At 45.5% G+C, this 11395-nt stretch overlaps 1 protein-coding gene and 1 long non-coding RNA gene across 2 annotated transcripts in view; one reads left to right on the top strand and one right to left on the bottom strand.

Moving 5' to 3' along the window:
* Window positions 1-229: 229 nt before the first annotated feature.
* LOC125946103 (uncharacterized) lies at window positions 230-2904 on the bottom strand. The gene is made up of 3 exons (XR_007467406.1): window positions 2786-2904; window positions 2598-2698; window positions 230-320 (listed from the first exon to the last, which is right to left on the bottom strand). It is a non-coding gene; the product is annotated as an uncharacterized LOC125946103 (long non-coding RNA).
* Window positions 2905-7950: 5046 nt separating this feature from the next.
* The window catches only part of LOC119455852 (TBC1 domain family member 5-like), a 228674-nt gene continuing 225229 nt past the window's right edge, over window positions 7951-11395 (top strand). The window contains exon 1 of the mRNA XM_049668625.1: window positions 7951-7985. Coding sequence (XP_049524582.1) covers window positions 7951-7985 — 35 coding nt within the window. The remainder of the gene's footprint in view (window positions 7986-11395) is intronic.

The raw sequence follows: 11395 nt of genomic DNA, 5'->3' as shown, positions 1-11395 counted from the left end.
AGTAGTACAAATGAAAAAACCATTCAGAGCAACTGAAAGAGTAGCCCAACAGAAAACATTGAGAATGTTGTTTTTCTTAGGCGGTGAGCGGAAACATACAGCGCTTATTGTAATACAGCATGTGCGTAATGCGAGGTGAGTAGGCATGCATGACAGGTTGGCAGCTGACCACTGGTAATGGCATATGCATGTATGAATGTGAAATGCGATATATAAAACGGTGCTTTTCCATGGTCGTTGCAGCCGAGCAGAAGCTACAGATGGCGTCCAACCAGGGGTTTCCTCGGACACCATGGCAGCGGACATCGAGACCTGCAGTTCTGCTTAAAGACAACTTTAAATTGCACATATTGTTAACACAATCGGCTGTGTCGATTTCTGCATGAAATGTAGTTTGCATGTAGCACTGAGAAATGCACCTTGTTTTTGAGAGTTTACGCTTAACGACGCAAAGATGTTCAATCATCTATTACAGAGAAGACATCCAAGAGGAGCCAGAACCGACACTACCAGCACTGATGTGAGCAAATATTTTAATTTTCCAGCAAGCAACAACGCTTCGAAAATGTTGCAAGGACTCGCGTTCTTCTTGTACACCATACCACGCTACGCTTAACTGCGTGCTGTGCTGAAATAGTGGTTCTTTTTGCAGAGATGCGACAGAACAAATTGACAAAACAGTAGAGGTGCCACCAGCAAAACGGTATGTGAAAAAATATTTAAATTTTCTAGCCATCCGATACCCTTTGGAGTGGCTATAAGAATGATTTTTTTTGCACAATCTAACTCACTACGCTTTACTGCATGCAGCCCGAGGACATCGAGGAATCGCAAACAAAGTGAAGATTCGAGGTGAGAGACGTGTAATGTTTACCGAACATAAATCTACAAAACTGTTACTTACCATTTAGGCAACAAAGGTACGCATGCCACCAAATGCAATAAAAAGCAAGTAAGGGTGCGACTGAACATGCATATTCATGCATTGAAGATGACACACTTTCTCTACAGCCATGCAGGTGAGAGCGCAAGCCACGAGGCTCTTGCGCAAGCCTGTATGGATCACCTAGTTCCACTAAGAGAGCACAGAACCACAAAGAAAATAGATGCCATTTCACATTTTGCATTGAGAACCGATGCGCGCCTGAGGGCGCTGCCACTTTATGTCGCGCAAGACCTGATGCACCTGATGGAGTCCATGATGTATCAGGCGGAAGTGGAAAATAGGAACAACAGCAATTAAACCTCAGTCGCTGTAACATATTCTAGTCATCATCATCACCACAAGCCTATTTTCATGTCCACTGAAGTATGAAGGCCTATTCATGCGATCTCCAACTACCCGTCTCGCGCTAGCCGTTTCCAATTTCCACCTTCAAATTTCCTAAATCAATCATCCCACATAATTTTCTACCGCCCAAGACTACACATCCCTTCTGTTGGCACCCATTCTTTAGCACTAACACCAGTTATGTAACGTACGCACTAACATGTCGGAATAATACATACGAACTCGGCAGTGACCCTGTATTTTTTTATCTTGTGAACTTTGATGAAACCAAGTTGATCCCAACTAACTGCTGGTAGCAACATGTCACTGTACCAGTACAATGTTTCACAAAAGCTGCAACCAAGAGAAAAAGAATTACAGCCAGAGGATTATGTTGCCTACATTCTATCTTAGCAATACAACCTTACACTGCTGTAAAGTACATCTGGTGGGGCATCTGAAGAATGTAAAATTATTACAGTGCACAAAGTAAACCAGAAATGCATCAGAATTACTTCAACGATAAGGTCCATGTAATAATGTTACTTAATATGTACAATACTGCACCACAATTGCCCACACACGTTTCTGTAACAGATGCCCTTTAAGTAATTGTGGTGGTATTCTTTGATTCCTAGTTTCCTTTTTGCTGTGCTGAACTCTTGTAAACTTTGCAAATGTATTTTTATATGTAAGCACATCTGCATGTTGTACTCATTTTGTATTTGTAAATTGAATGTTCGAATGCAAGGGAAGCTAGAACGTGCTTGCATCTGTAATGTTACATATTTCATTGAAATCCATGCAACAATTTGACACAGTTCATGTAAATGTGACCACCAAGTGATCGCACTTGGTGGTCACATTTACATGAACTTAGTCCCGAGGAAAAGTTGACTAATTTTGTATTTTCCTCTTATTTTTCTTTGGTATTGCGAAAACTATTTTTTTATAACAGTCCCTTTCAATAACCTTCTTTATTAATCTGTGGTGAGTTGCGTAATTGTATTATCACCTCACAGCCAGAAATACAAAGGAATATATTATGCTGCTACTGCAGCTGCTCAATTTTTTTTTTACTAGTCATTGCATTGTGTTGGAGGTGCAATTGTGATATGTCATGCCCATGTGCCTTTATCAAATACATAGGTGGAATGCAATACTTGTATGTGTGCAGGTAAGCTGTATGTGATATTTTAATTTCAAGGATTAACTTCGTATGACACTCCCGTAGCTTGTTTCCACATGCATTCGTGATTTTTTTACAGAACAGATTCCTATGTATAATGCAAGTATTCGTTATGAATAAAGTACTTTGACAACACACCTTGTGCAGTTCAAGTACTGGTGACCACTTTAACTTGCCAGGGAACTTGGCCGGCTGTGATGAAGTGGTGTGCCAACTTGTCCCGAACTTCTTTCGCATACCTATAAACATAATATGCCAGGTTTAATTAGCCTACCTTTGAAATTTTAAACAACAAACATCTTTTGAAATACAAGTAACCTACGCACCGAGCAGCGTGGCACCCACTGGACTTAGTTGGCAAGAGGGCACCTCCGGCTGGTTCCTCATCCCTCCAGCTGCCAGGGGAAAGTCGCCGTTCCCAGCCTTCGCTGTCAGCAGAACCTGGTGGGCAGTATGCAGCAGAAGAGGCTGACGACTCTTTCATTAAAGAATTGTGAAGTACTATACAGGCCCCCACATATCTGCTGATATTATCAGTCTTTGCTTTAAACGGTCGCCGCAGAATTCTCCACCGTTGAGCCAGGATTCCAAAGGCGTTTTCTATGACTCGCCGGGCCCTGCTCAAGCGGTAGTTGAAAACGCGCCGCTTGTGCGTCTCGTGTGAGTCTTCATGCAGTGCTAAAAAAACATTAATCAATGAAGTAAGAATAAATGCACAGTTAATCTTTTCATAAAATTGTACCACTATAACACGGTAGAACTGATGCAATGCAGTATGTCATACCCTACGGAAAAAGCGGCATGTAAAGCAAAACATTCCCAGTGCATTGCACAGCACAGCATCTCACTTTTCCGATGCTAAGCCTGCCGCTAAAGAGCTTCTCTTTTTCGAAACCTTATTCTGTGCACAAATGAGCCGTAATAACACTGCAAATAACATATGTAACGTATTATAATGTTGCTGCGTTTCTTCCCTTTGAGCACCATTCGCATTTAAAGAAATGCACGTTTGGTTGATTTCACAGGTTTTCTGCAAAGTTTGGCTTCACCTCTACAGCCCATCGCAAGGAGACATTTCTTGGTCAAACAGCCTTATCTGTGATTTAGGGTAATAACATAACAGATAGAAATTATATATTCAGTACTATGCTGTACGCCTACTCCGTCGTGGGTATGGCCGCATCATGTAATCCTTGAGCGGGAAGGCCTCATCGCCAACAAGGAAGTGCGGGAGAAGCCCCTCACTCCCAACAGTCCTCGGCGGTGGCAGCCCCAAGGTCCCACTGATGATCTCATTTTGTAGAGTGGAGCGAGAAAAAATTCCGCCGTCACTATCACTGCCACTGTGGCCAATTTCCACGTACAGGAACCTGCACAGAAACGGCGCGATCGCAAAAAACTTTACACGCAATAAGTATGAAATTGCAATTGACACCATATGCACATTTCATTGCGATGAACACTCTTTCTACAGTACATCATATAGCCACCAATAATGTGCAACATGCACAACACATTCAGCGTGTGCTCATGCACATGTATTTCTACGTTTCACCATCTGTGGATATTTTTACTGCTACGTAATACTTTATAAACATAGCAACCTGTCATGAGACTTTAAAGAACTGGATGTTTACTTTCTTGAAATGCCACTTCTACTAACATTGAGTAAAGATTGGGATGCAAGGACCCAGTCTCACCTGTATTGTGCGTCGCAGACAGCAAGTAGTGATTTGCTGAAAGAACCCTTGTAGTTGTGATCAAGGGTTCCTGAAATTGCTGGGCACTCGATGCTCACGTGCTTTCCATCGATTGCCCCGACGCAGTGTGGCATATTCCAGCGCTTCTCAAACTCTGTGGATACCTGCAGCATAACAGCCATTGGGTAATAATGTTTAACGTGGTTTCTTTTATTAAGCATGCCAAAAAAATTAGTACAAACAAGCAATATGTTAAAAATCATTCTTACGAAACACCTAGTGAAATAACTATGGCGTACCTTGAGCCATTCATCAGCCCCTTGCGGATGCTGAAGATACAACGGCTTCAACACAGTCCACAGAGCGTCGCACACTTCTGACACAATGCCACATGTTGTTGATCTGCCCACCAGAAAGTTAAACGACATGTCTCGCTGTGTCTCTCCTGTGGCCAAGAACATGTCAAGGCAATGAAACATACTTTTTCATTAAGACATGGGAATATACAGTCGCCTCATTTTCCACCGTGGTTCTAGGATAACTTTCGCGAACTGAAATAATTGTACTGCGAATGTATTTGCTAGCATTATTTCTTAACACATGTATTCTAAGTGGTGCAAAGTAATGTTTCTTAAAAATAATAGCACATTACTGCCCAAATTCAACTGTGCAAGGGGCTTAGATGTTATTATCTACCACGCCAATCGCAAACTTTGCCATTTCTTGTGAAATCAATGCATGCTCCGTCATGAAGGCAACAAGATTTCGTGCCATAATTATCTCCCCCTGCCTAATGAAAAAAGAAATGCAACGTATCAAGTTCACTTAAAGCGGTTTGTGTATAAAAAGAAAGAAACGTCGGACTTGCTTTGACCTCACATCAATATTCACTGTTGTGGCTTCTTTACATGCGAAACATACGCACACATGATTTATACTATTCTTGAGCTGACATGCATTTTACCTGATGGTCATGGCTAGGCGATCATGAGCCGAGATCTGCAGGCCTGTAGTTAGTGTCTTCCTTTGTGATGCTGGGGCGTAGCAGTGCCAGCAACGTGTTGAATGTGCTGGGCGGCATTCGCAGGAAGCTAAACAGCAGCAAAAGAAACCACACAAATTATGGCCCGATTCCCAGACACCGCGAACTAGAATTTACAACTTACTCTCGAAAATAGTCCTCGTCATGTGCGCGGAGTTCAGGCAGGAGGCGGCTTGCGTGGCCGGCCACTTCTCGGGAACGGAGGCACGGGCGCACCCACCAGCGTCGCTTTCTTTTCGGAGGCTTCCGCGCTGCCAGGGCTGACATCACGGCAGAGCACATCAGCACACTGACCACGTCTTCCTCTTCGCTAGAATCGAAATCCATGGCTGGAAGGCGAGCGAAGTGCGAGGTGCGCGCGAACTGCGTAGATCCCTTGAGTTCTCGCTGAGAACGAGAATGTCCGGGATTGCGACTGGCGAGTCGCGCTCGACCGGGCTTGCCGGTGTGAACATCAGTCGCCTTCGGTCGCTTTTTGTTTGCGAGTCGCAAATGGTCGCGCGACCTCCTCAAGTCGCCGGTGTGAATGAGCTTTCACTGGTCTACGTGTTTATGCTATCTAGATGACGTGATTGCCTTTTCGCCTACTTTTGAGAACCACCTAGCCAGCCTGTCGGCCATTCTAGATGTGTATCGCCGCACTGGCCTGAAACTTAACTCCTCCAAGTGTCGTTTCGCTCGACGTCGCATCACCTTTCTCGGTCACCTTGTTAGTGCTGGCGGTGTCCAACCTGACCCCGACAAGGTGCGTGCCGGCCGAGACTTTCCTGTCCCTCGCTCAGTTAGCGATGTACGGAGCTTTGTCGGCTTGTGTTCCTACTTCCGCCGCTTTGTTAGGAATTTTGCCGACATTGCCCGGCCGCTTACTGACCTACTCAAGAAGGACATATCTTTTTCCTGGGGTCGTGCACAAGCTGCCGCATTCACCACCCCGGTCAGTTTACTGACGTCACCACTCATTTCGGCGCATTATGACCCGTCGGCCCCTACAGAAGTTTGCACCGACCCTAGTGGCCACGGCATAGGTGCAGTACTCGCCCGACGCCAGAATGACCAGCTGGACCGTGTCACTGCCTACGCCATCCGCCTTCTCTCTTCGTCGGAGCGGAATTATTCGATAACTGAGCGCGAATGCGTCGCCTTGGTCTGGGCTCTGGCAAAATTCCGCCCTTATTTGTACGGCTGAACGTTTTCCGTCGTCACGGACCACCATGCCCTTTGCTGGCTCTCGTCACTGAAGAATCCTACAGGAAGGTTTGGTCGCTTGGCGTTACGACTACAGGAGTACACCTTTCACGTGCTTTACAAATCTGGCCGGATGCACCAAGATGCTGACTGTTTATCACGCTACCCGGTCGACCCTTCCGACACCACCGAACGTGATACCGGTGACTTCGTCATGGCTGTTGCAGATCTGGCCGACATACGCGCTGAACAGCAAAGTGACGACACGTTAAGAAATATAATTGGCCGCCTCCATTCCCGTCAGCCCGACCCATCGCCTCGTCTGTTTGAGCTTCACGACGATATTCTTTACCGTCGTAGTACCTCTCCCGACGGCCCAGAGCTTCTGCTTGTTCTCCGCTAGCATCTTCGCGCTACTGTTCTCAAAGAACTCCTCAATGCTCCGACCTCTGGCCATCTTGGCGTATCCCGCACATACAATCGCGTGCGGCTCCGGTTTTTCTGGCCTGGTCTGTACCGATCCGTTCGACGCTACATTGCTGCGTGTGACCTTTGTCAGCGACGTAAATGGCCCTCGAGGTTGCCTGCAGGCCTTCTGCATCCTATTGACATACCCCAGGAGCCATTCTACCGCATCGGTCTTGACCTCCTCGGTCCCTTTCCTACGTCTGCTTCAGAGAACAAGTGGATCGCAGTTGCGACCGACTACGCCACGCGTTTGCCATATACACCCATGCTTGCAAAACATGCATTTATGGGAACCATATGATTGCGTTGTACCGACGATTGTAACAACTTGCCATGGGAGAGAGAAAAAGAAAATGAGAGAGAGAGAGAGAGTGAGAAACAAGAGAGAGAAAAAGACGAAGAATGAAAGAGAGGAGGGATTTGAACCGGGGGTACTCACGGTCCGATGGTGAGCGTCATACCCACTACGCTATATACCAACGCTTGCACCGCTTCGCTGTGTGTTTCATCAGATTTTACAAGCGTGGAACTGGCTGAAATTGGAACAGCGAAGCTGTTTGAGCCAGCCGTAATTTGTGGTTGGTATCAAGAAAACGCACTTTCTTGCCGAGGCGGGACTCGAACCCGCGGTCCAAGGCGAGCGTTGTAACCTGGCTGTACAGCCAGGCGTGCAGAACATGCATTTATGCGAACCATATGATTTCATTCGAGCGTCGTCTTCGTCCACAGCTGGTGTGTTCGCACGCTCGTGCTCCGCGAGGTGAGCAGGCTTCGCGCGCTATGATAGCGAGAGAAAGAGCCGCATTCACGAAGCGGGTCTGCTGGAACGCGTTGTCGGCATTGGAACGCGGCGTCGGCGTTGCAAGCTGCGCTGCTGCAACGCGCAGTGACGGCCGTAAGTCCGAGACGCGCGAAAAAAATTATCATCATCATGAGTAATAAGATGAAAAGTTCGCGCGCACTTCCTCAAAATGCTGGGCTACGATCGCCCAGCTTCGCTGTTTCAAGTGTTGTGCGGCCGAGTGCAAAGTTAAGTGTTCTTTTAGTGTTAAAACGCATAAATTGGATATGCCTTCTACAAGTATTGTAAGGGAGAATGGTTCCTGGCAGCAGCAGCTCAGCCAGATTTTGGTAAGACACCTAAACGCTTTGGTCATTGATGACCCATACACTTTTACAACTTCGAAAGAAGTGACAACTTTCTTGGGATATGACTTGATTCTTGTACGTTTGCTTTTTCCGTAGATATTGAGGACCTGTTTTACTCAATACCGCATGCGCTCTTGTTGCCTGCGGTGCGTTCTTGTATATAAGAAATTTGCGATATGGCATTCCAGAACTCTACAGGGATTTCTGCCGACAAGTTTCTAATTTTACAAGGAATTTTATCAATGCTCAACCTATGTTTTCTTTCACAACGAGGTTTATATCCAAGGAAAATAAATTTGTATTCTTTCGTTTGCCGCTCCAGTTCATAGTGATTTTGTTTCAGCTTCTATTGACCGCCACCTGAATAACCTTTTACACAACGAGAAGGTACTACGAGTTTTTAAATACGCAGATGACTTTCTCGTGATTTTAAACATGCACTAATACCTTCCATACGTGTCCCTGTACTGTTGAAGACGTTTTGGGCCTCTTTAGACTACATGGAAAAGGCTCAGTTTTCACTCATTAGCTTCCTAACAATGACACCTTGCAGTTTTTAAATATTAACCCTTTGACTGCCACTCCCGGGTATACTCGTTTTGTGTTTTCAGCGCACTCCCTGCCTCTCCAGGAGCAACTAGTGCAAAAACTGACATTGTGTGCCAGTTATGCCATCTGTGGAGATGTGTCTATACCCACAAATAACCTTGTAAGGTAAATTTCTTACTGCAGCGAATGTTGCAGCACTCTGTCGCTGTGCCACTGCAGCGCAGTCATGGTGAACCAGTGTGCCAGATCAATCCTAACTTTGACAGGCAGATAGATTTATGAATACTTGATGAATTATGAACCGGAAGAAATAGACTATCGGGAACCAGTTTCAGTGTAGCATGAAATGTCTCCCTATCAAAAGAAAAAAAAAAAAGAGAACGAAAAAGACAGCGGCCAGGACTGAATATTGGAAGGGCAGTGCAGTGCATGTTCATCAGGACTATGACAGACCAAGGAAATTTGGAAGTGTTCACAAAGACTGAAATGTGAGAAAACGGCTAAAAAAACCGTTTATGTACTATAGCTTGAAATATCCACTGATCTGACATGTGCAAGAAAAAAAATTATAAACGACATCGGCTTTGCAACAGTCGAAATGAAACTGGGCAGGGAAATGGTTAATATGTGCTTTAGGGGGCCGCACATTTGCTGGAAATACTGTCCGTGAGCTCGTAAAGAGTTCTTACCGTTTGATTCAGCGCATAATAAGGTGGTAAAACGAGCGATCCCAACTCAATGTCTAGAGTCGGTGCTGGCCATGTCTTGTGTTCACTTGGCCAGCACGGTTAATTGCCAGATGGAGCGCCTACACTCTGCTGGTTTCCCTTGCTCGATTCTGACAGGTGTGTCCAAGGCCCACGTTCTGAAGCTGAAGGGCAGGAAAAAAAAAAGAACTCAGCCGGTTCTTCGAGCTAAAATGCCTGAAGTGGTGCCCTACGTTCACAGGCTGTCGCACAATTTGAAGAACGTGGCTAAACGGTACAATGTGCCTATTGTATTTTCTGCGCCACGCAAACTTGCTGGGTTGTGCCCACGAATTTCGGGACCGGCCGAGGAAACTCACCTGTGGAAATAAGCGTGCCAGGCCCTACGTCACATGCGCCGTGGGCGTTGTGTGCGAGATTCCGCTCACTTGCGGTAAGGTTTATATCGGGCAAACCGGCCGATGCGTGCTAATGTAGCTTCATTTCATCTGCCTATGCATTGTAGGCCCTGTGCCTGTGAGCCAATTCTTTCTAGTATTCGGATTCAGGGCAGGAGTGGGAATGCATTGGCCAGGGAAACCATTAAAGAATATCATATTAGGACGAAAGAGAGTGATGCGTATTAGCGATACGTCAGTTGTATTGCGTAGCAATGAAGAGTCTTTTTTTATAAAGGATGGTGCAATTTGTACGTTCTGTGATATGACGCATCTGTGGCTTGATGGGCAATGCGCTTTTGCGATCTTGTTCTGATGTGTATATAAGTAGGCAAAATGTTCGCAATAAAGATTCGTTGCGAGTACCGCTTGACCCATGTGTTGGTGTCTGCTGTTGTCCCGTCTTGAAACTGCGCTTACCAGTATTTATTTATTAGTATGAACCAACTAGCCTTGCAACGAATTTTGTTATAGTAAAATAATACAAAGATAGCCCCTGAAAAATACGTTAAGTACCCTAAGAAGGTTAACGCACACATATTTTTTTCAGTCTGAGCTAGGTCTAGTTATTTTGTCCGCCTATGCATTCGGGCTTACATTAAGGTATGTTTAGGATAAGAATTACAGTCAGGGCTGGATGTAAACCAAAGAGCAGTAGGTATATTAGCTTTAGGAGCCAATGGAAAGACTACAAATGAAGCGTTAGGGAGAGATATGGTATGGGCATAGTTGGAGGTCAGGGAAGCACAAAGATTTCTTACGAAAATATAATGAGACATTAGGACAGCCGATAAGTGGCAAGGGTGTTTAACTACTTGTACAGAGAAAACCTGGGTACAGATTGGCGGAAAAGGGTAATAAAGCTGCCCGGCAAGTTTGCAACCACTGTTTGGACAGCGAGACAAAAAAGTTCATGAAGCTTGGAATTAGACAGGTGGGGTGGTTAGAGGACATGGAAAATAAGGCAACAATGAAAATCATATGAAATTGAGAAGACAGAGATCAAGATGGAAATTCAGTACGATTATCCGCGGGGCAGTGCACTTGTTCTCGATGCTAAGGCAGGCTGCCTAAGAACGCGAAGATAAAAAACGATGTTTACCCAAGGTAGATATACCTGGTAGCGAAGCTTCCATAGAAGCCTATACGTTCAAAACATGGTTGCTTACCGGCGGTTCATGGGGCTTAGCGCCATCTGTGTGAGGAGGGAACACTTCCGGCGGAAGAAAAAATAATTTGACGTCATATCCGTCAAAAACATAAGTGACGTCATTTTGTTCTCATAGGCGCGAAATTTGTTTTCGGAGGCCAGCCATTAGAGCTGTATATTCAAATGCCCGGCCATTCGACTTCATGGGCGTTCCGAGTTTTCAGCGCGAAAAGCGATGCCGGAAAAGATCAGCCGTACGGGTGTCGAAATCGCATCGCTGCACAGAACATACTTTCTTAGGAGGCCGACGAACACTTTGGGCGTAGATTGCGTAGAGTGCTCGTCTTTTCGTCGGACGCCAAGCCCGTCGGCCAGCGCTGTTGCACGAAAACAACTAAAGTAAACAAGTATCTGACGGTCGCAACTCACTACTTTTGACTGCACAGGTTAAGAAACAATAAAACTACCCGCGTCACCTAATTCAGACAAACGTCGACATGCAACACAACACATGTGAGGGGGGCGTATTGTAACAGGTGAACTTTACGA

This window comes from Dermacentor silvarum, chromosome 6 (genome assembly GCF_013339745.2).
Source record: "Dermacentor silvarum isolate Dsil-2018 chromosome 6, BIME_Dsil_1.4, whole genome shotgun sequence".
NCBI lineage: Eukaryota > Metazoa > Arthropoda > Arachnida > Ixodida > Ixodidae > Dermacentor > Dermacentor silvarum.
This window is presented reverse-complemented; position numbering and strand designations above follow the sequence as displayed.